Source organism: Heterocephalus glaber, unplaced genomic scaffold, assembly GCF_053883595.1.
Source record: "Heterocephalus glaber isolate CG9 unplaced genomic scaffold, H.glaber_assembly_v1.0 deba00001497, whole genome shotgun sequence".
Taxonomy (NCBI): domain Eukaryota; kingdom Metazoa; phylum Chordata; class Mammalia; order Rodentia; family Bathyergidae; genus Heterocephalus; species Heterocephalus glaber.
Genome location: NW_028258320.1, coordinates 51444487 through 51472403, shown reverse-complemented (window position 1 = coordinate 51472403; position 27917 = coordinate 51444487). Strand labels below are relative to the sequence as shown.

At 47.1% G+C, this 27917-nt stretch overlaps 2 protein-coding genes across 6 annotated transcripts; one reads left to right on the top strand and one right to left on the bottom strand.

The window, feature by feature from the left end:
• Window positions 1-73: 73 nt before the first annotated feature.
• Tubgcp2 (tubulin gamma complex component 2) lies at window positions 74-23170 on the bottom strand. 4 transcript variants are annotated; one of them, XM_021253209.2, is made up of 19 exons: window positions 23039-23088; window positions 21250-22653; window positions 20040-20169; window positions 19077-19236; window positions 18167-18295; window positions 17245-17421; window positions 15553-15712; window positions 12404-12611; window positions 11487-11686; window positions 10981-11170; window positions 9910-10055; window positions 9090-9270; window positions 8526-8706; window positions 5856-6028; window positions 5540-5668; window positions 4672-4792; window positions 3929-4072; window positions 1175-1338; window positions 74-330 (listed from the first exon to the last, which is right to left on the bottom strand). In XM_021253209.2, the coding sequence occupies exons 4-19, from the start codon at window positions 19224-19226 to the stop codon at window positions 189-191; spliced, it is 2595 nt and encodes an 864-aa protein (XP_021108868.1). In that variant the 5' UTR covers window positions 19227-19236; window positions 20040-20169; window positions 21250-22653; window positions 23039-23088; the 3' UTR covers window positions 74-188. The 4 variants fall into 4 exon arrangements, with proteins under 4 accessions (XP_021108868.1, XP_087041254.1, XP_004838745.1 ...); XM_087185128.1 differs by lacking the exon at window positions 21250-22653 and having other exon boundaries at window positions 23039-23062; XM_004838688.4 differs by lacking the exons at window positions 20040-20169; window positions 21250-22653 and having other exon boundaries at window positions 23039-23170.
• Znf511 (zinc finger protein 511) lies at window positions 23145-27917 on the top strand. 2 transcript variants are annotated; one of them, XR_204931.4, is made up of 7 exons: window positions 23145-23300; window positions 23554-23627; window positions 24079-24280; window positions 24356-24480; window positions 25551-25685; window positions 26472-26615; window positions 27730-27917. XR_204931.4 is itself a non-coding variant. In XM_004838689.3 (6 exons), the coding sequence occupies exons 1-6, from the start codon at window positions 23148-23150 to the stop codon at window positions 26548-26550; spliced, it is 768 nt and encodes a 255-aa protein (XP_004838746.1). In that variant the 5' UTR covers window positions 23145-23147; the 3' UTR covers window positions 26551-26861. The 2 variants fall into 2 exon arrangements, 1 of the variants encoding a protein (XP_004838746.1); XM_004838689.3 differs by lacking the exon at window positions 27730-27917 and having other exon boundaries at window positions 26472-26861.

The following is a 27917-nucleotide window of genomic DNA, read 5'->3' as shown; positions in this document are numbered from 1 at the left end:
AGTCCAGGAAGGTATCACAATTCTATAAAACAAAACTTAACACCTTAAAAAAAGAAATGCAGCGAGCCAAGACTGTAATTCAGACCTAATATTTAAACAATAACAGCACAAACAACACATGTGTTCCAGGAACATATGATTTAAAAATTCTGAGATCACTGCATCATAGTGCTGACTGGCCCCAGGGTTCACTGTGCAGTGACTGCCACCCTTGGTGCTGGTGCTGGTATAGGGGGCCCCCGTGGGGCAGGCACTTGGGGGGCTGCTTTCTGGCTCCTTTCTGCAGACAGGCGCTCCAGTCGCTCTGTGTAGAAGCCATTGAAGTCAAGCCTGTGGGAGAGGGAAAACAGAGCTGGGGATCCTCTTGGAGAGGGTGAGGCACAGCTTCCATGCTAAGGAAATGCATGGGTGTAGACATGCCTGTCACAGATGGCCATGGTGGCAGCCCCATTTCTCCCATATAGATAAGAATCAGCAATAGAGATAACTCAAGACCTCCTCCAGGCTGCGGGCGAGGGATGTATGCTCCACTGGCCAACACACATATATACATGCACAGGTCTTGGCTTACACAGCCTTCACTGCTTTAAGCAATACAGAGATCAAGCCTTGAAAACACACATGAAAACTAAAAGCTAAGCAGCAGAGCTCCTAACAAGCATTTCAGTAGAATTATATCCAGGAGGGCACAGCCACTGGCACAGCTGCAGACTTCTCAGTCCCCAGACGTTGGGACTCCCATCTTCCCAGCATCATCTGGCAATAGGGGGAAGGGCCCTGAGGGTGCCCCAGACATGAGAAACTTCACAGCAGTTCTGTACTAGGAGAGCTCAGAAGCCTCTATTCAGGAAACCAGGATGTCAGCAGGTGGCATAGAGCACCAGGTGCTCTCAATGTATAAACAAGCACCTTCTCAAGGGCAGTGCAGGGACAGCACCTCTTCCTGGCTAAAGCTGGGACCCCTTTCCTCACCACACCCTAACAATGAGCAAGCTACTGTCTTCCCTGAGGAGCCCCCTGCCAACCCCTCTTCCTTCCACTCTCTTCAGCCAGCACAGGGAACCTGACTGCCAGGGGCTGCAGGCCACAAAGGCCATGGTAAACAGAAGTGTGCAGGCCTGCGCCTTACAGTTGGGAAGGGAGTAAGGCTGGCCATGGAGGTGCCAATGCATACCTGGAGATGACGCTGGCCATGCCATGCTCGCAGTCACTGGTGCTATAGACGCTCAGTCGGGCTAGCAGGTCAAGCAGATGAGCAGAAAAGTTCTTGTCAAAGTTATTGATGGTGGCTTCAAAGCCAGAGGCCATCTGAGGGGTGTCCACAGGCTCTGTCAGGTGCTAGAAACAAAGTTCAGGGCAGTGAGCAGTGTCAGCTCTCTGAGTGGGCATCTGAGCTTCTGTGCTAAGCCCACATCCATTTGCTTCTTTTTCTTTCTCTCCATTTAAATCAAAGAAATGGGTCCTGACACATTTTGTGTGATAAAGGGTAGGAAGTTATGATGTCAAAAAATTCCTGAGAACACAGCACATGGAGAAACACTTCACGTAACTAGTGCCCCTATGCTGGGGAGATAAAGACTTCAATAGTGCCACCCCATGGGTTTTCTCTCTTTAGATCAGATTTTCAAGCTGATGTCATTTTCTCCTGGCTACTTAGCAATGGGAATGAACTGTGTCTCCTACTGTCCCTAGCTTTGGGCCCCTACTACTCCCTGTCCTGTCTTTTCTTTGCCACATCAGCATGAGGCCTCTGTTCTTTGGCCCTTGCGCCAAAAGACATAGATCATTTGCACCTGCTGAGCCACTTGTCTGTTCTTATCAGAGACAGGCACAAATCAGTAATATTGCCCCAGGCTTGGCCCATACAACACTGTTCCACAGATGACGACTGTGGCCACACCAGAGCCCAATGAGCTAAGGTGGGGAGCAGACCAGTGAGAAGTCTTCACACTGTGTTTAGAACCAACTTCAAGAGTTTTCTTTTCATCAAAAGAGTGACAGCAATGAAAGGGTGTTAGAAGGTCTCCCTGAGTGCTGTGATGCTAATGCTGTACCGCGGATAATTAAGTCTTTCAGGATGAACTCCAAGGGCTCCCTCCACCTTCCTGGAGGACTCCTTCTAGGGTTGCTCCTTGGCCTACTTGGCTTCTGTGGGCAGCCCCAGAATGGTGCCTTGCTCCACTGCTAGCCGGACCAGCTGTGTCCAATCTCATGCTGTGTAAATTTCTAGGGGCAGGGTTATAAGCAAGTGCTGTTACTTCTAACCACAAGGCTCTATGAAATGCCAAGTCCCTGCAAGTGCAGCTTACCCCATGAGGCAGGCCTGGACTGACTGCAGACTCAGAGACTCACAAATGTCCCAGCAGAGGGCTGCAGATATGAGGGTGTCAGCTGTGCCCACAGAATTCCCAGGTCTACCTTTCATAGAAATAGTGAATAGATTTCTCTAAAAACAGCTTTTTCATGGTGTTTCCCTATTTGGGAACCTAAAATGGGCTCCTAAGCATCTAGGCAATGGGTTCCACATTACCTGTGCCCTCCATAATCTACTACCATGTACATCTTCTACCTCTTGTGTCTTGACCCTTCCCCAAGATGCTGTCTGCAGAAGGTGCTCCTCAGGCCCCAAACAGCCCCGAGCCCAGCACTCCTCAGGCTGAAATCTCTGCCACCTGACACTCACTTTCTACAACCACTCATCTTTGGGCAACTACTTGTAACAAGTGTCCAAAGAGTACTTCACTGAACTGAATAACTCAAGGTCTGACAAGATAACAAAGACATTTAAAAAGAGGCTAGGAACATAGACAGAACTACGGACAGAGTGAGAATAATCCGGTACCAGTGGCTCCTGAATATACCACCAGAGCAGAGCCTCAAGAAAGCCCCTTTTTCAGAAAGGTATTTATGGGCCAGGAAGACCCAGGAGTTCTATAAAGGCAGGAGGTGTGGGACAGGCCTGGTGTTATGATTTAGATCTAAAATGTGCCCCCAAAAGTCTCATGTGCTCAGAGGTGGGGCTTTTGGAAAGTGACTGGATCCTGGGGTACTATAATCATTAGTGGATTAATCCACTGGGGAGTCCATGCCTGAATGTGATGTTGTCAGGTGGGCCCTGGTAAGGGAATAGTATGGAGGGTGGACTTGGAGGCATGACACAGAGGATGTATTTTATTTTTCCCAAATTCTAACTATTAGTACATGTCTGCAGCAGATAATGACATTCATTGTGGGAGCTGGCACATGTACCTGGCACATCTTACTTCTTTTTATGTACCCTTCTCTCCTCTCCCTCCTCCCTCTCTCCATCTCTTGGTCCCCTTTTCATTTGCAAAACATCTATTTCTCTGTTTCTCCTTATATATGCTTCAATTTGCTCTTATGCTTTCGGTTTCTCATATAAGAGAAATCATGTGATATTTAAGCTTATGTGTCTGATTTATTTCACTTAACATTATGGTCTTAAGTTACATCCATTTCCTACAAATGATTCAAGTTTATCCTTCTACATCGCAGAGCAGTACTCCATTGTGTATAAATACAGTTTCTTTATCCATTCATTTACTGATGAGCATATAGGCCACTCTCTTAGCTAGTACGAGTTATGCTACTATAAACATGGCACGGATCACTGTAACATGATGTACTTCACTCTTGGAAGGGTGTGTATTCTTGTCCACACTCCATCCTTGTCTCTGTTTCCTGGCAGCCATCTTCAGCAGCCTTTTTCCACCAGGCCCTGTCACCATACAGTTTCTGTCTTGGACTGGTCTTAATCCTCTAAAACCATGAGTCAAAATAAACCTCTCCTTTACATTGCAGGTGTTGGGTATTTTGTCCCAGTGCAGGAAAGTGACTAACACACAACACTCATGCCCACATTGCCTATACCTGTTCACATCTACTTACATCTGTCCATACTGCCTACCTGCATGCAGTTGGTGAACATGACGCACACAGACATGAGCTTAGAGAAGACCTTTAGAAGCTCAGGGTTGGTCAGCATGCAGTCTTTCAGGCAGTTGTCCAGGAAGCTCGTGTGGTGGCCAAGGACATCATCTATGTTGGAGGCCTGTGAAGAAAGGGCTGAGTCTCAGCATTGCGCCTGCTCTCCAGACTTCACAGAAGATACTCTGTGGATGTGGCCTTCAGTTTTGCCTTTGTGCACTTCAGTTTTGTTTTGCATTCCTGGGGACTGAACCCAGGGCCTCGCATGTCAGGTAAATACTACAGCCTTAGCCCCCTTTGTACACTGCTTTATTTTTTCCATTTTGGTTTTACTGAGACAGGGTTTTGCTATATAGTTTCGGCTGGCTTTGAACTTATGGCAATCCTCTTGCCTCAGCCTCCCAAGTGCTGGGATTATAGAGTACACTGCTTTTGTATGTTTCTATTTTTTAAATGAACCAATGGTCTCTTGCGGGAAAACTGTTTCACCCTCTGTGGCTCTCCTTTTGCTGTCTCCCTCACATGAATCACTGTGGAAGAACACCACTGTCTGCACACAGGAACAGGACCTCCTCTCTTCAAACAGGAAGGAGGCTGCAAGGCTGTGCACACGTTCATAGCAGCCCTGACACCCAGTCAGCATGTAACTGGGGACTGTGGTATGAAGCCACCTGGCTGGGAAAGAGCCTCTCAAATGCTACAATGCATGAAGCAGAAACTCACAGACTTCAGGTTTTTCTCAAGGATGTGCCAGGTTGGTTCCATCACTTCAAACATCATATAGTACTGAATGTTTTGAACGAAGTTGAGCATTCGCTGCCGCAGAGTGAAGGCACCAGCAAACCTGAGTGCAGGGAACAGTTACAGGAAAGTGAAGAAAGGCTGGCACATCTATGGTGTCCAGTATGTGCGGATGGCTTCTGCCACCAGTACTTCCACTTCTAAGCAAAGACAGCTCTCATGCCCATAGCTCCTATGCATGGTAACAGCTTGGACAAAGGCTTTGAGGACACCTGCTGTCATCTCTGGCTGCAGCATGCTGTCAGATTAGTGTCTTGCCCAGAAGGACTTGGGCCAGCCAGCTCCCACTGGAGAAACACAGAACAGACTCCCTGGTTCACTAACTCACTCAGCTGGTAGACAGCCAATACTGGGAATGACCCCAATGGCATACTCCATAATTTGTGCTTTACTGAGGCAGTTTCTTAAGGAATTTTAGAAATTTTACCACTAATCTGTTCTTTATACACCACCTGGTTTCACAAACCAGTGTGCAAAAGGCCCCTCGGGGAAATGAGTAGTTCCCAGTGCAATGCCACTCTATGCTCAGGAGGAGGGAATAAAGGCTCCTGAAGGGTTTGTGTCCACCACATAGACCCAGGTAGCCAGTGCTGTGCTGTCACAAGGAGAGAGCTGAGGAACAGAGCCAATGTCCCCTGCCAGTGAACAACAGTGCTGTGTTGCCAAATCATGAAATCTGACATATCATGGAACTAAACTACAAATGTGATTTTCAAATTATTTTTTTCAAAGGTCTAAGAAGTAAAACCATTCTTCTTGCGGGGAAGAGGAAGGCCATGACAGGACGCACCATTTTGCAGAGTGCAGTGCGTACTGCTTGGCAGTCTTGTTGCTGATCCAGACGCTGCAAAGCTGTCGCTCCACATGTTTGCAGTAGAACATATGCCTAAAGAGCATCTGGTAGCGGGTGAGTGCCTTCCTGCAAAAAACGTTGTATCAGAGGTCATGAATGGTCATGAACGGTGAACAGCCTATCCTCTTATAGCCTAAACAGTAGGTACCAGCAGCTGGGAGCTGCCTCAGGTCCTAAATAATGAGGCTGCTCTGAGTGGGCAGTTCTAGTTTCTTGTAATCCAGAAACTGTCTCCAAGTGGCCAAATCCTTACCTGTTGATGATCAGTGACAGGGGCCACTTGACAATGTAGTCAAAGGAGAAGGCCTCTAGGCCACTCAACGTGAGCTCAGTGGGATCAGCATGGGTCATTGCCTTCTCCTGCTTAGTCTCAATGGCCAGAACCCGCAAGAGCTGAGTGATGAGGTCATGAGGCATCAGGTCAATCTTAGGGGAAAAATAATAAAACAGAGCATCACATATCTAGAGCACAAGGCTAAAGGCATTCCTGACTCCCACCCACCCCTGTATCATGACTTGGAAAAGCAAGTTTCCTAACAACTGATTCAAAATTTTGAAGGCCATGTTAAAAAGCCAAATAACTACTGATAAATCCTAATTAACAAATTAGGCTGAAGGTTCTAGCTCAGTGGTGAAGCACTTGCCTAGCAGATGTGAGATCCTGGGTTTAATTCAAAGTACAACAAAGGAAAAAAATCTAAACTACTTTCCATTAAAGTTGAAAAGAAAAAATCCAGATAAATTATTTTTTTAAATGTCCCTCTACTGCAGTGGATGGTACAAATAAGAAACCACAGGGAAATTAAATTCTAATTCCTTAAGATAGAAACATTCTTTTCCCATAAGGCACCAGGCCTAGGCTGAAAGACAAAGCATATCTGGTGTGAGATGTGACATTAATATAGACAAACAGCACTGTCCACAATATTAATTTATTCAAATATATATTAAGTGCTAATTGTATGTTAGGGAGAATGTGACAAGATCCCTATAAAGAACAAGAACAAAAATGAAGGGCAAAGAACAAAGGTTGATGTGGGGTTTTTTGGTACCAGGAATCAAACTCAGGACCTTCTGCTTGCCAGGCAGGTGCAGTGCCACTGAGCTAATCACTGAGCTAAATCCCTAGCAACAAAGAATAAAGGAAGAAACACAAACAGCTCATGAATGGATAAAAGCTCTTACCATCTCCTAACACAGAAATGAAAATTCAGCTGACGCTTTTCCTGATCATCAGAGGAACACAGATGTGCACATCAGGTGGGCAGATATGATGCCCCTCGGCCACACTGCCCGGGCCTCAGACAGCTCCAATGAGGTCACCATTAATTAGTTAACGAGGTCACCATTAAGCCCCTATACTCTGATCCAATGGTTCCACTGCTGGGAATTAATTTTTCCCATAACATTACTTTTTTACCTAATAAGAGACCCTAAAATGTATGAAGGAAGGGTGGACTTTAAAGGAGAAATGAACTTCTAGGGAAATGGCAGAGATCAGTACTCAATCTGCTTCTAAGCATCACAATGCATCCATGATACGTGCAGAGCAGCAGTAGAACCCATGCTCTCCGAAGTGTACTTGGACATTCTTCAGGACATGTGAGGCCCCAAAGCAAATCTTGATACATTTTTATAAAACTGAGATCATACAAAGTATATTCGAGCTGGGTGTGGTGGGCATGCCTGTAATCCCAGCACTCGGGAAGCTGAGGCAGGAGGATCACCACGAATTTGAGGCCAGTGTAGACGACACAAGGAGTTCAAGGCCAGCCTGAACTACAAGCAAGACCCTGTCTCAAGCAAAGAATATGCTCCATGCACAACAGGCTCAAGTTGAAAGAAAGTAACAGAAGGAAAAATAGAAAATTTACAGGTCTATGGATGTTAAGTACACTCAAACAATGGGTCCAAAAAAGAAATTGTAAGGGAAGTTAGAAAGTAACTTGAGACATGTCTGGGGTGTAGGCTGGGGGTTCAATCCCCAGCACTGCAAAAAACAAAAACACCCCCAAAACAGAAAAAAAAAAACAAAAACCCTACAAAATCAAAACTAACAGGACAGTGACATCAGAGGGACATTTGCAGTCATGGACACCTCAAAGCAATAATAACCTAACTTTACAATCTAAGAAAGTAAGAAAAAGGGCCAGGGATTTAGCTCAGTGGTTCCGCTGCCTGTCTTGCAAGCACAAGGTCCCAAGTTCAATCCCCAGTACCAAAAAAAAGAAAGAAAAAAACCAAACTAAACCAAAACCCAGCAGAAAAAAGGAATAACAAAGAGCTAATCAAAACAGAGAACAGAAAGAGAAAACCAACAGTAGAGAAAACCAACAAAACCAAGACTAGGTTCTTTGAAAACATCAGTGAAATTGACAAACTTTTAGGTGCATTGAGGAAGACACAGGATTCAAATCACTGAATTCAGAAATTAAAGTGGAGTTCTCAGTACCAGACCATAAGAATCCCCACATTGGACACCCAGCCAAGATGGACAACAGAAACACAAAGGCATGGGGGCTAACTCCTGAAGTAGCAGATCTGAATGGCCTTAACAAAGGGAGACTGGGCCGTGAGCCTACCAGCAGAGAAAACCAGCACCAAAGCCATCATGAAGAATCTCAGCCAACCTTAGGGAAGAACTCACACTACTTCCCAAACTCTTCCAAGAACATAAAGAGAAGAGACACATCCATACCCACACAGTGAGGTCAGCATAACCTGACATGGAGCCAGACAAGGAAACTACAGACAGATATCCCTTGTGAGTACAGGTGTAAAATCTCTCAACATGATGACAGCAAGCCAGTATACTGTCCAGATGAAGGAAGAACACACTGCACAAGCACCTTGTCTAAAACAGAAAGCACTGGGCAGGACTGGGCCCTGCTGTTTCCTCACTTCCAGTGCCCACTGTACCCACCTTGAGGTCATCTTTGAAGGGGTCAGTGTTGGCAGTACTCATGCGCAGGGCCAGCTCCAACAGAGCCTCCAGGCGTGTAGGAGTAATGTCCTCCACTGGTTTCCTGAGTTCCTCCTCAGTGAGGTCCATGAAGTGCACAAAGAAGTCCCCCTGGTCCATCAGGAAGTAGCGCTTGATGGACCTGTGCCAGGGAAGAGGTGCTAAGCCTGCTACTATGCCTGCCAGTACTTAGTACTTCAGCACAATCACACAAAGAAGTGGATGTGAACATCTTTCAGTGGGGCATGGGGCCACTGTGTCAGGCTGTGGCAGAGAAGCTTAGGGGTCTGGTGGCCCCCAGGAAAGTGGGGACTCAGGGACATGGGCACACGTCGCCTCACCACCCACCTCACAACCCTGTGGTGGGGGTGACACAGGTGCTAGGTCCTCAGGTGACTTGCCCGCTTTTACAGAGACAAAAGAGCTGCTAGAAGGAATATTCCAATCTTGGCCTATGTTCTGCAAATTTGACTTCCTGTGCTAAAAGGGGTAAGCAGCATCCAGAGTGGGGGAGTAAGGAACAACCTCAGGTGGGCCACCAGCTCCTTCTCCTCCATCAGGAAGTCCAGCAGCACCTTGCTGGCATAGTTGAATGCTTTCTCAATCTGCTCAACGTAAGCCCGTTCTTTGAGTGTGTAGATAATCTCTTTGGCCACAGGGCAGGTGACATCATGACCACACTCTCTGACCACATTGAGGTATTTTCCTGGAAAGAAAAGGAGGAGGGCAGATTTGCAATGTCACTGCACACACTGAGTCTCCGGCCTGGAATCTCACTATTTCTATCAAACAATGGGTAGTGGGGCTTGACATGCTATGCACATCAGCCCTATACTCAATTCATCCCACACAGAAAGATGCAACTGCCACTGAAGGGACTGAGCCAGCAGCTGCTGTGACCTACAGTGGCTCTTCACATCTAGATTTTCCCAAGGAAGAGCACAGAAATAATTTCAAAAAGGCCTTTTGAGAACCAGGTTGCTAAAGCACCTTTTAGCCCCTTCTGCACTGGCTTAGTCCTCAGGACCAACGCGCCACACCCCTGCATCATTTATCCAGTGACTAAATCAGGCCCTAACTTGTGGGGCAGTGACTATCAACATGGTTTACCTGGCAGGTATGTGTGCCTGATGATTTTTTCTGTAATGATAATAGATTTCTAGAAGTTAAAAACCAAAGATAGAGAAGGCTTCTGTGAGACAGTCTCCCGGTCAGGGAACAGAACAAAGACAAAAGGTGCCAGAAACCACAAGCATCCAGTAGTTCAGCACAGGAAGCCATCTTCCACATGGGCACAGGGCTAGAAGGAGCTGGCCCTGCACCTAAGTACTGCATGTATGGTTACCCGTGCTGAGGATCTTGCCCGCCATCTTCTGCAGGAAGGAAGGGATCTGCTGCTGTACCACAGTGTACCGCTGGTCCCAGTACTTGTCATTGTAGTCCTCCTGTATCTTCTCTTTCCGCAGTTCATGTTCTTCAACCATGAACTCGCTGGAAGTCACAGACAGCTTTTCAGGTCACCATGGAACAAGCACAGCCCTAAGTGACACAAGGAACTGGCCCCATTTTTCTAGAAACATGCCGTTAAGGCAAGCATGACCCACTGTCATTACTTCTGCGTGGTGAATTAAAATGAATATATAAACCTCGTGTAGAAAAGGCATTTAACCTAGGTCAGAGTTAGATAGCAAGTTAATTATCTCTACCTGTCTGTTCAAAGCACAGGCCACAAAATGACTCATCCCTGGGTATGTGGGCCCTCACCAGAAGAACCAGACACCTTCCCATGGAGTTTCAAGAATAACCTAACACCCAGTGAGTTGGAAGCTGCATTTCTTGCTACACTCACCACACCAGGTTCTGTTATTTGGCCAATTAGTAAAGAACTATAGGGGGACTGCAGTTGTGTAGTAGAGCACATGCTTAGCACGCATGAGGCCCAATGTTCCATCCCTAGCATCAAAAATAATCAAAATAAAATACATACTTCTATGTCACACACTTTAAAAATATTTTAACAGATATATTTAAATATAATTCTTTGTGAGCTGGCTTTTTTTTTTTGGTACCGGGGTCGAACTCAGGTTCTTGCACTTGCAAGGCAGGTGACGGAACCACTAAGCTAAATTCCCTGGTCCATTTAAAGGCCTTTCACTGAGGAGGTGCCCTGAGACCTCATCAGACCAAGGACATCCCTACACCAAGGACTCTAGGGCCTCAACTCCAGGGATCATAACAGCCTTCACCCAACACAGTAATGTCTAGAAAGGCAGCCAAGTGATGGGAGGCTCCATTCCCTGGCTCAGGGCGTGCTTCTGTGTGAGGATATGTGCTCAGCGTGTGCCATCTCACTAAGGCCAGCACTCTCTGGGAAAAGGGGCAGCAGGCATTGTCTAGCCACCCTATGGAACCCTACCTATAGGGGTCATGGATGATCCCCCTGTAGATCCACTTCTCCAAGACCTCAAAGTACGGTGCGCTGGCTGCCTTGGTCAGGTATAAGCACAACTCCTGTGCCTGGCTGTCCCCTGTGTAGTTGAAGCTCCTGTCGTGGAGAAGGCTCAGAGTCGACCCGCCCACACACTCGCCTTTATCCACTGAGGTGGCTACAGGGAGAAGAGAGCGGCTCATTGCCAGGACATGTCACCATGCTATCTTCACCAGCAGAGCCTCTTAGCTCACCCCAACCTTTTCACTGGACATGTGTTTCTTCTGGGGTTTACTCAGACTATAAAGTTGTAGCTGCTAATTAAGGCTTATCAACAAAAGCATCCAGGGCCTCCTTCCTTCAAATCACTAAAACAGGAAGCGACAGAGCTTTGCCTCATGACACTGGTACCAGAAAGTAGTCAGCCAAAGGTGAGTGTCCTGTCCCTACATTGAGCTCTGCCACCTGCTGCACTCCATCAGGTGGGCACATACCAAGAGAGGCCAGGATGTCCACAGTGCGCATGGCTGGCTGGATGTAGAACCAGAGCTTCTGTAGTGACAGGAGTCCCTGCCTGTGCAGCTGCTCCAGCTGTGTGACCAGGATCAGGTACTCCTTTACTAAAGTTCTCATGGCAGCTGCCAAGGCATGGTTCACCTGCCCATACTCGAAGGAAGACTTTTCTTCAATGAACCTACAGGAAACATATTAGATATCCTTGAAAAGGCAAAAACTACATTTTGTTTTGTTTTGTTTGTTTGGTTGGTTTTGGTACCAGGGATCAAACCCAGGACCTTGCGCTTGCAAGGCAGGCACCAGAACCACTGAGCTAAATCCCCAGCCCAAAAGCTACATTTTTAACATGTTTAAATATTGCATTGTTTTTCTGGTGTGAGAAACCGAGTGAAATATAAGTGAAGATAAGGACTGAAATGTATAATGGATGTTGGGAAATGTGAAGAAAATGTTCAAATGGGAAGGGGAACAAGGGAGGAGGGAGGGAGAAAGGAAGGAAAGGATAAGAAAAAAAGTGAAAATCGAAGGAAAAAAATGGAAACAAAGCTTTTGTGCACAGGGAGGGGAGGGGGCTTGAGGTGGGGAATGGGATAAAATAAAATTTATTTTTTAACAAAAAGCTACATTTTTAGATAAAAGCTCAAAAGTTCCTAGTCCAATTCTCAGCCAGAAAGGAAATGACTCATTCTAGCTCTTATCCTCAGAGAGGAGCCTATGCTACAAAGAGCGGTGAATCAGGACAGGGGTCAGTGACACACAGGCCTTTCAATATGTATCAGGCCAGAGGCTGTCACAAGCCAGAGAGAGACTGCTTCAGAAGAGGTTGCAACCTGACCTCCCCTCCACAGTGCAAGTTCTGGGTCTGGGCACATGAGGCCAGTCAAGCCAGGCCTACCTGGTCACAGTGGAATAGCTGGCAGCCACAGGGAGTATTCTATTCACCAGCTCTCGGATGGACAGGTCCAAGTTGGGATCCACAAGGAAGGTGCGGTTCTGTCTCCCAGCCAGGGGCTGAGCAGTGATATACCTGCCGTCCACACCAACCAGCACGTAGAGCAGGTCTTCCACCACTGCCGACTCCTGGGAGGCCAAAGGCAGTGCTCCTGCAGGGCAGACACTGCTGGGTTCCCGGGCTCCTCACATCCCTGACCACCTCCAATCTCACTGATTGACCATAACTGAGCTTACACTCATTTCCTTTTATGTAACCCCTTATACATTTATGGATGGAGAAGAGAGCTACTGCCTATGGCTTCAATGGGTCCCACTGCAGAACCACTAGCAGACACCAATCCCTGTGGTGGTAGGACAGGCATGTGGATAGCAGTAGGGCCTTCTGCATGCTGTCCCCAAACCCCAGCAATACTGGGGACCAAACCCTGGGCCTTAAACATGCTAGGCAAGCACTATACCACTGAGCCACATCCCAGCCCTTGAAAAATATATGTTGAGACAGTCTTACTCAGTTGCTCAGGCTGGGTGCGAACTTGCTTTACTTCTTCCTTGACCCTTAGAAATAGCTGGGATTACAGTTGTAAGCCATCTTGCCCAGCCTGCCAAGCCCTTCTTGAGCTGACCAAAAGATACACTTAGACACTCAACAAGATGTAGCCAGGAGTTCAAAGCACTCTGAATAAGTCTAGCATGCAAAATTTATAATCACAACTTGAAAAGTGGGCTGCTCTCAAATTAAAAAGATCTCCTTTATTTTTTTCTCCTCAGTACTGGGAATCGAACTCAGGATCTTGTGCTTGCCAGTGGGCATAGTGCCACTGAGCTATATCCCCAGACCCATACTGTTTTTTGTTTTTGTGTTTCTTTGGTTTTTTTTGAAAGAATCTCACTATGTGGTTCAAGTTTGGTCTTAAATTTACTGTGTAGCCCAGGTTGGCCTTGAATTCATGGTGATCCTCCTGCTTCAGCCTTCTGAGTGCTGGGATTATAGGCATGTGCCACTATGCCCAGCCAAAGATTTACTTAAAAAATATATCACATCAGCTGGGCATGGTGCTGCACACCCAGAATCCCAACATTCTGGGAGGCTGAGGCAGGAGGATCACCATGAGTTCAAGTTTGAACCTAGCACTGGCAACTTAGGGAGACCTTGTCTGAAAAAAACAAAAATGGCTGAGGATGTAGCTCAGTGTGAATGCCCTGGGTCAGTAATGGAGAACCTTTTAGACTTGAGTGCCTAAAACTCATTTATTTATTGAAAAGTGCCAACACTGCAATCAAATCTGAATACTGAGGTTTTACTTTTAAAAAAACAACTGTTATCTGATGCTCGGCTGCTTGGGTAGCTCGAGTGCCCACAGAGATGGAGGAGCAAGTCAGAGGTCAAGAGGGAGAATGCCTATGTCAGGTGACAGGCCAGGACATGACCAGGTAGATACTGATATACTGAGCAAGAGAAGCATGATGGGAACAGGAGGAATGAGTGGCTTCCTTCTGCCACACATCCCAAGCAGTTTCCAAGGGTCAGCCTGTGTACCTCTCACACCAGCTCCAGCCATGTTTTCCAGAGGATGCTGGCCAAAGGCCACATAAGCTCTTGTAGTGAGAGTGACCAGGCCATGAGGTAAGGCTTCAGGTGAATTTGTTCACATGGCAGCTGGGTTGGGGATGGGCCAGATGTGATGCCACCTCCTGGAACACGCAGCATGTGGCTACAGAATGCCGAGAGCATTGAGCACACGTCACTAAGGGTTCCAGGCCACTCAGCCCACAGCTGCACCCACACACTTGCTTCAAGCTGCTTGCCAGTTCTCAGTTTAGCTGATTGTATTCTGCCTCATTTGATGACTCGGTCCTCTTTTGTACAACTCTTTCTCTGAATGAGGAAAAGCCGTTATCTACCTAAAAGAGCCCTAAGACCTTCTTGTTCTGAAAAGCCCAAGTGTCAGGCCCCATCCATCCTTTTTTCCATCAAGGCAACACCCAAGAGGCTCAGACATCCTCTGCTTCCCCCAAGGGTCCTGGTCAGGTCTCTTGTGGGGTCTGGAATCTTCTGTCTTTTTACATTGATAATAACAGGAATGGTCTGCCACACCAGTGTCCAGGCCACAGGATGCACCCTGCCAACTCTCCTGGTAGAAACTTCTCTAGTTCTGTCCATGTGCAGGGAGCTCTGTGACAAGAAATGCCACAGGCCACAACCCTCCCTAGCACAGGGGCCTCACCCTAGGTGCCCCAATGTCTTGGAGCTGTGAAGGTCCCCGCTCTGCCTGCCCTGCTCAGCTGAATTAAAGCTGAGCACACCTGTCTCTCCTAATAATTCTAACAGCTTAGGTCACTACTGAAAACATACGATGCAAAGTACATTGTTTCCTACACTTTCTCATTAACTTATTGCAGAATCATATTTCTTTAGGGACAAGAGAAAAATATTGTACTTCACATTGTAGTCTTGCAGGGTTTTTTGAGGGCAAAGGCAGACCCCTCTATACCAACTCCCCATCTCTTCTTGAATTTGGGCTGTGAGCAAAGAAGAAGCCTGCTGCAAATATGCTGTGAGGTCTCATTTTTCAATCTAAAAAAGGACTTAGGAATTGTTGTATACAGCCTGCCAATGTACACATCCCAGATCCCCAACAGTCTTCCTGGATAATGTTGTTTATGAGATGTGACTTTAAGGCCACTGACGGCATAGTTTTAACACTAGCACTGTCCCAGCAGGATCCATGTAATCACTAATTGCCATTCAGAAAAGTGTCCCTCACCCCCCATCAGACTACCAGGATGCACAGCTTGGGAGAGGCAGCTGCAGTCTGTCCCACTCTGGAGAGAGGCAGGAGAGAGCCAGCTGAAGACCCCAGTGAGTCACTATTTCCTGGTAAATAGGGATGGAATGTTGAAGAGGACAGCCAGTCAGCCTCAATCATTGTAACATGCACAAGGGCAAGCCTGGGTGAGGGGCCAGTGCTGCCCACCGCCCTGCTACTGGGCTTCAGCATGTCACCCATGGCCTTCTTCCCTGTTGAGGCATCACGATGCAAGCAAATGTGATATGAACTTATTGATGTTAGAAATAAAAATGCCACAAACCTATAGGTAAAGCTGTGTCTGTGCTTAAACCTGAACCAATCAGGAAATCTCCAACGAGTGTAGGTCTCTCATACACCCATGCTGGGAAGACAGGGAGGTGCTGGCCCGAATTTTTTTTGTTTTGCTTGTCTCGGAGCATCTTTCTTGTAAGTTCTAGAGACTAGCAAGAGCATTTTTAAAAAGAAAAACAGAAAGAGATATTTTAGTGCAAATAAAACTACAAACTCCATGGAACTTAACTTTGGCATAGAAAAGTCAATCATCTAACATATATGATTCAATTGAGACAAAATGAGATGCAATTCTATCTGCCCATCACAAAGCAAAGGGCTGGGGAATAAAAGATATAGAAAGATCCAGTCTCTGTACTCAAAGTTTCAGTCCATAATGGCTCACAGGTTAGTCAGGAGCACCAGCAACAGGGCAGCTAGGAAAAGCCTGAACTGTTTGTTCCTAGCAGTGATTAAATCTAATACCATTTGTTTCGGGAAGATAGCACTGGCAACTCCTCACCTGCTAGAGAAGGCCCCAGGACAGATCTAGAAAGCAGCACCAGGCAGCCAGCTGCTGGCATGTATGCAGAGCACTGCCTCTACAGGAGCCTGGCAGCCAAGTATGACTGGCTAGCAAGCTGTTGGAAGCACTAACTTGGGTTGTCACTGAGGGGCATGCAGACTTGGGAGGGAGCCCGGTTCCTTATGTGTCACTTGGGATGGTGGTGTGAGGGACAGCTCAGCAGGTGACCTGCACACGACACACCTAACCTGTCTGTGTCTTTGTGAGCACTGCTGCACTCAGCGTGCACATGAAGGATAGGACACATCGCAGGGATGTGGCTCTGAAGAGGGGTCTGAGGGTACAATAGCACAAGAAAACATCTGAGACTCACATCAAAGAGACCAGAGTAGAACATAAGCCAAGAAGCAGCAGCAAGTACAGCAGGAGAAAATTAGCCAGAAAATATACCCTAATAATCTGGAAATATTATCACGTCCAAAACTGTCACAGCTGGGCGTGATGGTGCACACCTGTAATCCCAGCACTTGGGAAGCTGAGGCAGAAGGATCGCCAAAAGTTTGAGGCCAGCCTGGACTACACAGTAAATACATAGCAAGGCCCTACTTCAAAATAAATAAACAAAAAACAAAACATAAAAACAACAACAGCAATAACAAAAGAACTGTCACAGATTCTAAGAAGGAGCTGTGACTTATGCTGGCTCAGATTCATGTAACCACCTGCTGCAGGTGGATCTTACCAGAACCTCACTGGAAATATTTATTTATTTTTAAAATAAATTTTATTTTATCCCATTCCCCCCTCAAGCCCCCTCCTCTCCCTATGAACAAAAGCTTTGTTTCCATTTTTTCCTTCTATTGGAAATATTGATTTTTGTGGTGAAGAATTCCTAAATAAATGGCATGATTCAGCATCAGCCCCTTCAAGATCAGGCTCATTTCTCTATTATTTGGTATTGGGGCTTCACACTGAGCTATATTCCCAGTCCTTTTTTTATTTTAAGAGTCTTGTGAAGTCACCCAGGCTAGGCTTGTACTTAACAGTTCTCCAGCCTCAGCCTCCCAGAGTGCTGGGAATACAGGCATACAACAGCATGCCTGGCTCAGACCCATGTCTAACGAACAGTAGACATGCCTCGAGCATTGCCTCTGTGAACTCTGGCGAACACGGTACCTGCTGCAGTGTGGAGCCTGTGGTCACACTGCCGAGCTGCTTCCTCAGCTCCTCAAGCTCCTGCATGGACATCTTGGATGCTGTGGTAGGAACACTAAAGCAGGTGGTGCTGCTGGCCATAGCAGTGGCTGCAAGTTCAGCTCTTTCTTTCGCATTCTGCTGCAAATACTGCAAAGTCTGAAAACACACAAAACTATATTCACACTGGGTCAGTATGTGTGTACCTGGCTTGGCAAAGCAAAGCCCTCTCCCTTTTCTCCTAACTGAAACACCTACGTGTGGGTAACTTTGCCCTCAAAGATGAGCTTTTCTCTACACTCCACCTATGGATCCTGGGCTACAGCAACCATCACCTCCCCTTAACTGTCCTCATGCTGGTGGTCTACAAGTGCCTGGTGCACCCCTTCAGCAGTGAGCAAGAAGAGGGACCTAGCAGGTTATTTGCTGTCTCCTCCACAATGATATGAGAAATGTGAAACAGGCAGGAGTCAGGCATGATTTTTGTTTTTTTGGGGTTTTTTTGGTATCGGGGATCGAACTGAGGTCCTTGCGCTTGTGCAGCAGGCAGTGAAACCACTGAGCTAAATCCCCGGCCCATGGCATGATTTTCGTAAAGCTAAAATGCTCCACCCCCAGAGTCACTACTACCAATGTCACATTTATGTCCATCTTGGGTATTGTTCATTTTGATTCAAAAAGAAAAAAAAAAGTTCTCAAAGTGTTATTGGCATGAGACAGGGAGGGGCTGGTGAATGAAGGGAGCAAGGTGGGTAGAAGGAATGTGAGTACGTGTGAGGCATGGTCTGCACTCCATCAGGCTTCATGGGGAACAAGCACTGTGCACTACTTTTCCAAGCCATGACCGAATGTTCCCAATGTGCTCATGACAGGTGCACTAACAGGGGGAGCACAGGGCATTTACCTCCTTGTCTTCTGTGAGTTTTGACAACAGGTACACCAGGGGGTCGAGATTCCTTGTATTTTTAGATTTCAGTTCATCGTATTTCTTTAGAAAGTCCTCAGGAGTACGAGAAAATTCTGCAATTTTGACCTTAAAAGCACAAATGTGAGTGATTTAATGACAACAGTTAATCAAGCACTAGAAAAAACATAAAAACCAAAAAACCTTCAAGAAAAACACGAAAACCAAAATGGAGTTAAATTAGCTGAACTAAATAATCACACATGTCTGAAGTATAACTAAAAAAACTCATCTAAATGTTGTGTCAATGTTCTGTATTTCCTCTCATTTCACACCTTGACTCTAGTCCCTCTAGAATTTATTGTTATGTACCAGCTCATGGCTGTTTTCTTCAGTGATTTATAATTGGCCCTGACAATACACTAAATACAAGTGTGTGAGCCAGGTGTGGTGGCACACGCCTGTAATCACAGCAATCGGGGAGGCTGAGGCAGGAGGGTCACAAGTTCAAGCCCAGCCTGGGTAAATTAGTGAGACTTTATCCCAAAAAAGGGTGGGGTGTGCCTCAATGTGAAGCCCCTGGGTTCAATGCCCAGTATCATAAAAGAGAAAAGCATGTATTCCTAAATTCTATTCCATTCAGTTTTTCTAACTGTCTTAGTGTCATCATTATGCTGTTTAAGTGAATGAAGCTTTACAATATGTGTCTTAGAAATAAATTTCAAATTCAAATCCATGTTTTACTGAAGATTTAGAAGATGTACTTGGCCCATGGGAAACAGCTGAAAAGTGCCTTAGTCACTGGCAATGTTGTGGCTGCCAGATCCCTGCCCCCCAATACCCACCAGACACAACCCTGAACCAGGGATAGGCTCCTACCCGGTGTCCTTCATCAGAGACAGTCACCCACCTTGGCACTGTGGGCAGAGACAGTTGTTGTGACGTATGGGGTCCGGTTCTTCTGCAGCAGGTCAATGTAGACTTCAGCTCCATCCCCTCCATGGATTCGCAGCAAGCTGAGCAGCTCATTGACATCATGGTGAATCCGAAATTCACTCATGGTTTTAGCCCTGAGACATCAATATCACAAGGTGTTCTTGTAAAAGATCTCTAGACATTCAACTTAAAACCTTATACAAAAATTTAAAAATTCAAATTTGACCAATTTCTGGACTCATTATCAGGCCTAGCCTAGCCCCCACCTTCCTGTAGCTGTCTGCTCCCTTACCACCTCTCCCTCACAGATGTACTGCTATGTGCCAGCCATCCTTAAGGCATTCACCCATGGCATACCTCTTCAGCAACCCAGAATCCTGGCTATCATCAGTCATTCCCACCCTACTCCACAGCTTAGAAAGCATTCCAGATAGGTTATATGAGTGGTCCCCACAGGCTCTCCTCTCCTTTGCTGTGTGACTTCATCCACAGATGGTCCTAGGACAAGAGGAAGCTGTTCTGCTGTTTCAGTGGACTGTGGGAAGAGCTTTGTGGTTCTAGCTGGGCAGACACAATGGTCTTGCTACTGGAAGGCCCAGGACCTACACAGGGAGCTTACATGGGCTGTGGCCATTGCCCCTATCCCTACACAGATATTAAAATAAGCTCCAACCTGAGGCTATGCCCAGTTCTCAGACCCTGAACTATTCAGCAGCAGTTCTAACCACACCTCCAGTTTTGCATCCTTACTGCACTCAGGAACCTGGGATGGCTTCTTCTCTGGCTCAGGCCTGACAACAAAGATGTTTGGGGCAAGATTTCTGAACATTCACTATGCGCCTGAGCTGGATGGCTCCATCACAGCTGTCTGCCCTGTCAGTTGCTGTGTACTAGAGTCTGTCATTAAACACAAAAATCTCTGAGACCAAAACCTTACCTGATGTCCCCAGGAGACAGCAAAATAGCACAGGGGATTCTTAACTAATATCCTAGTGGGCAGCAGCCGACTGCACAGGGACTTCCACTCTCCCACTGACATCTGGGTTAGTCAGCCATTATCAGGAGTGCTGATGAAAGCCATTATTACAAATATACATGGGCATTAGCCATAGATTCAAAAACAGGCCTAAGCAAATTTTATGGACTTCACATAAACTTTTAATGAGATGTGATCAAAATATGTGGCAAATATTTACATTAAAAATTATTACAGTAAAAGATGTATTGCTACCAATCCCCCAATCCCCCTCAAAGTACTCTTCCTTACTTTGAACACACTTATCCCATTGCTCCTGCCACTTTCTGAGGTTACGCGAGGTTAAGAATCACTGTGCTGACATATCCAGTGTTAACACAAGCCGTAGGTTAAACAGTGTCAAGGACAGGAGACTCACCACACACTCCTGGAGTATGTGAAATCACTAGGGAATATCAACTTGGAACTCGACCTTAAGCACTACACTTTTACCCTGTACGATGGACAATAATTTCTTGGCATATAAACATCCACACTGGTCAAGGTAGGTGCTTTCAGGAATGAAAGCAGAAGGATAAGCCTGAACTGGTGCTCAAGTTCCCAGCACACTCCAATTAAGAGACGCTCATCACAGCCAAGTAAGAAATTCAAGACCACCTGAGCATGCGCTGTGGCGTACCAGGCATTCTGACCCTCAGAGCCACACGTGGGCTGTGGTCCCCCAGCAAGGAGCTTGTCCTCTATAAGCTTCCACTGAAGAGGGGGAGTAATACTGTATATCTACACAGAGTTTCTGTGGAGATTAAATAAAATTTTTTTTTCCTTTTTCTTTTTTAGATAGGGTCTTGCTATGTAGTTCAGGTTGGTCTTGAATTCGCTATGTAGCCCAGGCTGGCCTTGAGCTAGCAGTGATCCCCCTGACTCATCTTCCTGAATGGTGAGATTATAGGCATGCACCACCATGCTCAACTCAAAAATCATTCTTATAAAGTACTGAAGGAATCAAGTAGTAAACACCTGTGCTACTGTCAGCAGGAAAGCCAGAACAAGCATTGTTGCTGTTACTACAAAAGGCCAACCATCTGGAAACATTTATTTTGTTATCTGGGAAATGGTTAGTTTTACAAAAGGAAAACTGGGCCTGAATCAAGAGATTTAAACTGACAGTTACCTTCTTATGAGTCATAAGGAGCCCTTAAATGAAGCACTGTAAGCTACTTGCAAAGCAGAAAAACAAATTGAAACTTCTCCACACACTTCTTGAATCCAAGGGCAATCAGCTTTACCCACATTCTATAAGGCTTTCAGAGGCCTGCAGATTGTTCTGTAATGGCTGGCCTATTTTGGTCATGTTAGATGGCCAGGTAAGTTCTCACAATCGCAAAGCACCCTACACCATATATAAGAATAGAGAGCTATTCCCGAGGAAAGATCATCTAAGTGGATACTTATTTTAAAACTGTCTTCAGGAAACTTTTGAGGTGCAAACAAACGCTCAAATACTCCCACAAGTATTAATCCTGTTCTGCCCGAGTTGGAAGGCAATTCCTACAAGAAGACAGCTCTCAAGGAGTATCTCTCCTAGAACCTCTGGAAATACCCTGGGACAACTCTTGGTTTTCACAATAACTGAAAGGGTGTGCAAGGGCCGGTATGCTGTCGACACAACTGTCCTCTCACAGCCAAGATACCAGTGTCCTCACTGGAGAGCACAGCTGTGAACAAGTTTGATCAACTGCTATAGCTTACTGTGAGGACCTTTGTTGTTGTTGTTGTTTCGGTTTTTTTGTACCGGGGATCTAACTCAGAACCTTTTGCTTTTGAGGCAGGCAGCGGCACCACTGAGCTAAAATCCCAAGTCCAGTAAGGACCTTTTTGATGCTCCTAAGTCCCTATCTCTTATCAGTCACCACAGATGTCCACGACTGAAGAGAACTTATCTGGTGCGTAGGTTACATTCCAACAGGAACAAATTAGCTGCACACCCCCAGTGAACAGTGGTTAAAACAAGGAGGGAAGTGAAGAAGGCCCTTAAAGGCTCCAAGCGAATTGTATAAATTGTCCTGAAAAAACGTTATTTTACAACTTGTGAAATGTCAGGAACTCATGTGCTACAGAGATTACTGAAGCTCTTCTAGGCCTAAAATTGACTGGGGACATAGTCACAAACCTTCATTTTTACCTTTTTTTTTTTGGTACTGGGGATTGAACTCAGGTCCTTGCGCTTGCAAGGCAAGTGGCGGAACCACTGAGCTAAATCCCCAGCCCAAACCTTCATTTTTAAGGGTGAAATGACAAGAAAGTTTTAATTTATCCACTAAGGGAAACAGTGACTCCTCTTCCTTCAGTTTGCACACATGTACATGCAAGCCCCGCTCAATCCAGGCGCCCATGTTCCCCTGCAGATCGCAAGCACTAGGCCCTCCCGGTGTGCCCTCAGTCGCCATTTGACTAGGTAAAGGTTTCCTCCGGCATTTGTTTCTCCTGCGCGGCAGCGGGCTTCGGAGTGGCAGGAACAGCTCCTGACCGTTTCAGCCCTGAACACCAAGCACTTGCTGCGGCCAGGTTTAGGAGACTAGAAATAGAAAGGCAGATTGCAATCACAGGCTGGCCTGGGGCTCTGGGCTGTAAGGAGAGAAGGGTCCCACACACCGGAACTTCCCAAAGACCACTGGCTCCGGGTGGGCGACTATAAGAGGCACTGGAAAAGGCCAGAGGCGGCCGGATCCAGCGGGTGCAAGCGCTGGGGGCGAGCCAGGAGCTAGCTTCGGGCCAAGTGGCTGCAGAACAGGCGGGAGCGGAGGGCGGGAAAAGATGCTCGCGGACCCGCCAGACTCTTCACCGCCCCCGGGCTCCGGCCCCAAACCCTAGGACCCGCCCCGCCCCCGCCGCTCCGACCAGGACTCTGCAATGCGCAACTCGCGCTAGATTCCGGCCTCCAGGGCCCCGCAGAGACTCACCGCGACCGGCCGCGCCCCGTCCGTGCGGCGACTGGGAAGCGCGTGACGTCACGTCCGGCCCCGCCCCGCGGACGGTGGCTGACAGGCTGCGCCGCCGGTGCCCAGGGCGATGCTGCTCCCCACGGCACTTCGGGCCCGCGTGGCTGGGGCGCCTGGGGCAGCCGAGCCGCTGCCGGTGGAGCGGAACCCCGAGGCCCGAGCGGCGCCCTTCCGCTTCGTACCGCGTCTGGTGCGTTTCCCGAGGGAACATGAGTTCTTCGAGGTGCGTGGGTGAAGGCGGACGAAGGCCGCGGTCTGAGGGGCGCCCGAGTGCGAGGTGGGGGCGGGGCCTGAGCCTGTGGGCGCGCTTGGCGGCGGCGGTGCGGGCCGGACAGTGTGGATGCGCTTAGCGCGGAGGGCGGGATATAATGCTGTGGTGCGCCGGGGACGGAGCGGAAGCTGGGGGTTCTTGACTCCAGGCTGGGGAGACCAAGATTCTAGGCCCGAGCGCTGCCCATGGCGCTTGTCTTCTATAGGATGGGGACGTGCAGCGGCACCTGTACCTGCAGGATGTGCTTACACAGGTGGCCGAGGCGCCAGAGAAATCCAGGTAAGCACCTCAACCCGCGCCTCTTCCCTGGTGCCGCCCCCTGGCCTCTCCCGGCGCAGCTACTTGCAGCAGAAGGCTCAGATCCCTTGGAGGCAAACCTCCAGGTCCAGGCACTTGCTATTGCCCTGCCTCCTGCCTACAACAGAATACAATCTTGTTTTGGCTGCCTTCTCAACGAATTATGTTTGTAGAAATTTAATTCTTAAAAAAGTAGGGATCAGGCCGGCCGTGGTCGCACACAACTGTGATCCCTGCACTCGGGGAGGGTGAAGTGGGAGGATCGTCACGAGTTCCAGGCCAGCCTCGACTACATAGTGAGACCCTGTCCCCCCCAGAAAGTAGGGTCTAGGACCGTAAGGAAACTCCCAGGGTTGAACCGGGCTTCTTAACGGGCATCTGGGAAGAAAGTCCTGCTCGAATTGACTCTGGTGAGACAGGTCTCCTTTCCCAGGGTGCCTGAGTTCACCTGTCAGGTGGCTGGCTGCTGCCAAGTGTTTGCTGCTCTGGAGGACTACCAGCACCATTACCATATGATGCACGGGAATGCCTGCTCACTGTGTAGCCGGGCCTTCCCCTCTGAGCATTTGCTGGATACCCACATTCTGGAGTGGCATGATTCACTCTTCCAGATCCTGGCAGAAAGACAAGACATGGTATGTGGCAGGAATAGCCCTGGCACGTGCATGGTGGGGGCTAGGACCAGGGTAGTGATATGCTGTCCTTTTTAGTACCAGTGCTTGGTTGAAGGCTGCCCTGAGAAATTCAAGACCACGCAGGATCGGAAGGATCACATGGTGAGGCTCCATCTCTACCCTGCAGATTTCCGGTTTGATAAGCCCAAGACTAACAGAGGGTACGTGGGGGACTGTGCTGTTACCGCCCTCTGTCTTAGAAAGTCATCAGCATAAGCTCAACCCTGTAGTCAACCCAAATGTGATACCTATCTACAGGTAGCTGAAATTCTGATGATAGGGGTTAGTATCCAAATGGGTTACACAAATACGGGTCTCCTCCCACAGAAGGGAGACTAGAGGGGAGTTCCTGGCTAGGAGGTAGAGATAGGGGGTGTAGCCGTTCAGGCATTTCCTTTCTCTGCTCATACTTGGGCAGTACCTCCTTTGCACCCCACCTCCACCCCCTCAGCTCATCACAGAGGCTGGAGGGGCAGCCCTCTGAAGCTGGAAGCAGGGCCATTTGAGATTCATCCCAGGCTGTTAGCCCATAGAGTCCTGTGGGTTTCCATTTTTCCCCTGCCCCTAGGTTTAGAAACTTGACAAATAACCATGCTTAACACATGAGGGTACACCATGGAAAAACCACAAGGAATAATTTATAGTGTTTTCTTTCTTTTTTTTTTTTTAAATGATTCTTTTCAGGGAAACCTTTATAACCATATAAACACCGCATTGATTGGAGTCATTTCAGACTTGTTGTTTTCCCAAGTAGCATTTTGCTGTTTAAAGTAAAATAATTGACGAACCTACTGCAATGTGGGAGGCTGCATAGAAACCTAAGTTTTCAGTAATTTTCTCCCTATGAGATTATTTTAAAGAGAAAAACCCTGCAATGCTGATCGCCACATTGATAATAGACTGACTTATAGTCTCTGGTTAATTTTAGAAAATATTTCCATCATGCAAGATGTTTGGCATTATTGCTTGGCATTTCTACATAGTATCATAAAAATACTATTTTCAAAAAACAAAGTGTAATCATTATAATTAAATTTCTAAAATTTAGGATTTATGCAAACAATAATCTTGTCATAGCATTTTTTTTTTTCTAGTGGCCTGAAAATAGCACTATAAAATTAAAGACCATGCCAGATCATAAGAAAAGTCCTTTTCTTGGAAATTTATTTCTGGGTGAATCCAGGGCTACAGGAGCTGTGTAGAGCTGCTGCTTACTACTCTGTCCTCACAGCCCAGCCACGCCAGAGACTGTTGCAGACCTGTCCACCAGAACCCTGGCGGATGATGGGGATGCTATGGAAGTCTGCTGTGAACCCACGTCACTGACCCCAGCACGAGTGGGTGAGAGGCGGACCTACAATCACAGGTTAGTTTAGACACCTTACTAAAACAATGTGTGTTCTGACCCTTGGCTCGCAGCCTTTTTAAAAGAAAGTAAAATGGGGTTAGAATATTAATGTCTGTGGAATTGAAAGCCTGAAGGTTCCAGTTTCCTTGGCATTCTGTACTGTGGACTCTGAAGCCCAGAAATGGAAGTGTTACCTCTTTTGCCATTATCTAGGCTGGACAAAAAGAACCTTCACTGGAACTTGCCTCAGTTGCAGACTGTCTTTCTAATATTGGCTTAAAATGGACTGCAACCTCAAGTTTGGGGAAAGTAGCCAAAGAATATGAACTGGCAGGAAAATATGCATGTATAGCCTTCAGCTGCCTTCTCATGGCTGCTAGGAGCTTAGGTTTTTTTGGTTTTATTTTGGTACCAGGGAATCGAACTCAGGACCTTGTGCTTGTGAGGCAGGCACCAGGACCACTGAGCTAAATCCCCGGCCCTAGGAGCTTAGGTTTTAATGGACAGTGGGTAACAGGAAGTTTGTATAGCAGGAGCTTTGCAGGAGCAGGCTTTCCGGGCTGAGCTCCCCCAAGAGAGTGCACACTGGTACCTGAGAGAATCTCCCATAGGAAGCAGGTCTGAGATAGTAGGGCCAGAAGGCCAACGCTTCTTCCTGAATGATCTACAGAGCAAAAGAGAAAGAGAACATTCCAGAATAAGAAGTAAACACATTAAAGCCTTCTATTATAGTTGGGTTGCTTGTTGGCAAATGAAATACCTTTTCTGAAACACCATTTAGTATGAACCTTTTTTTCATTCCAGAATACCTTCTACCATCTGTTTCGGCCAGGGTGCATTGAGAGGGTTTAAAAGCACCAAGAAAAGAAATAAACACCACTGATGGGGAGAAAGAACCAAACATCTGAGCAGACCAGGACAGAGAAACATAACCTCCTGCAGGAGATGGTATCTGTCAAGGCCTTCCTGTCACTTTTGGTGCTGTTGCCCTTGGACTGGGGCTTTGTGGCCCTCCATGTCTTGGTCCTCCACGAGCAACTCAGACTCAGCAGCTATTATCAGAGACAGTAAGGGAGCTGCAGAAATGACTGGGAAGCACTGCAGGGAGTAAGATGGAGAGATTACCTACCTCCCTCTGCAAGGACTACCCTAAGAATGACCTTTTTAAAAACATAAAAAAAATTCTTCACTGATGGTCTTTAGTCTTGTTTCTGTGTTGTTGAACTTGATGGGGACATGAGCAGTTATCAGCCAGAAGCATTTTGTTTTCATTGTTTGATTCTTACAGAAATTATAAAGTCTCAGAGCCTCTTAGAGGCAGTGAGTGGGTCAGGTATGACTGTCACTAGTCCTTAACCTTTGTGACTTTGAGAGACACCCAGATCATCCTGTGTCACACCAGCCAGTGAACTTCCTTGGGACATGGTTCCAGGAAGGGATGTAGAAGGAAGTCTCCTGAGAGGATAATGGATAAATGCTACAGGAAGGACAGGGACAGTGACAGCAGGCAGAAGCCTGCGTAGCAATTGTGTGGATATCAGAAAAGCATGTGACTTGAGATTGCATAATAGGCAAAAGCAAATCAGGAAATCAGGCAGGCATGTGGAGCATGGAGATACATAGAAGTGTGTACTGGAGAAAGTGAGCATGTTTTAATAAAGTCAGGGCCTTGGGCCAGGCCTGGTAGAGGCTCTGTCCTTACCATCATGCAGCTGCACCCTTCTGTGCTAAGACGTTGGCTAGCCAGTCTCTCCCTGCCTCATCTCACAGCTTATTCTTTTTGGGCTTTCAATGTGGTTGAATCTGGAAGATGGCCACATAGTGACCACAAAACATAGTCACTAGTGCTTCGGGTACTGAAAACTCAAGCACAAAGTGCTCAAGGAAAAACCCTGAAACCTTAAGTACGGGTCCTGGTGTATGGACAAAGAGACCTACAGTGTACACTGTTTTGGTGTGGGAAATGAGCATCTAGTCGGGTGGGTATGGCCTCTTGGGAAACCAGAAATGCATTAAAAAAGTACAAACAAGAAATACCATTCTGTCTCCCATGTTTCTTTAGGAGGCTTCATAGGGGAAGAGAGTTCATTCCTCGGACTCCTGCTTGTTCTTCTTGTACAACCAAAATAATGCACCCCTGATACCAGCTCCTAGCATGACCATTATGATGGTTGAGTGTGTCAACTTGAGAAGTTTGGTTGAGAAGCCTCGCTAAATCAGCTCAGCAGTTCCATGCCCTAGGGCATGAGG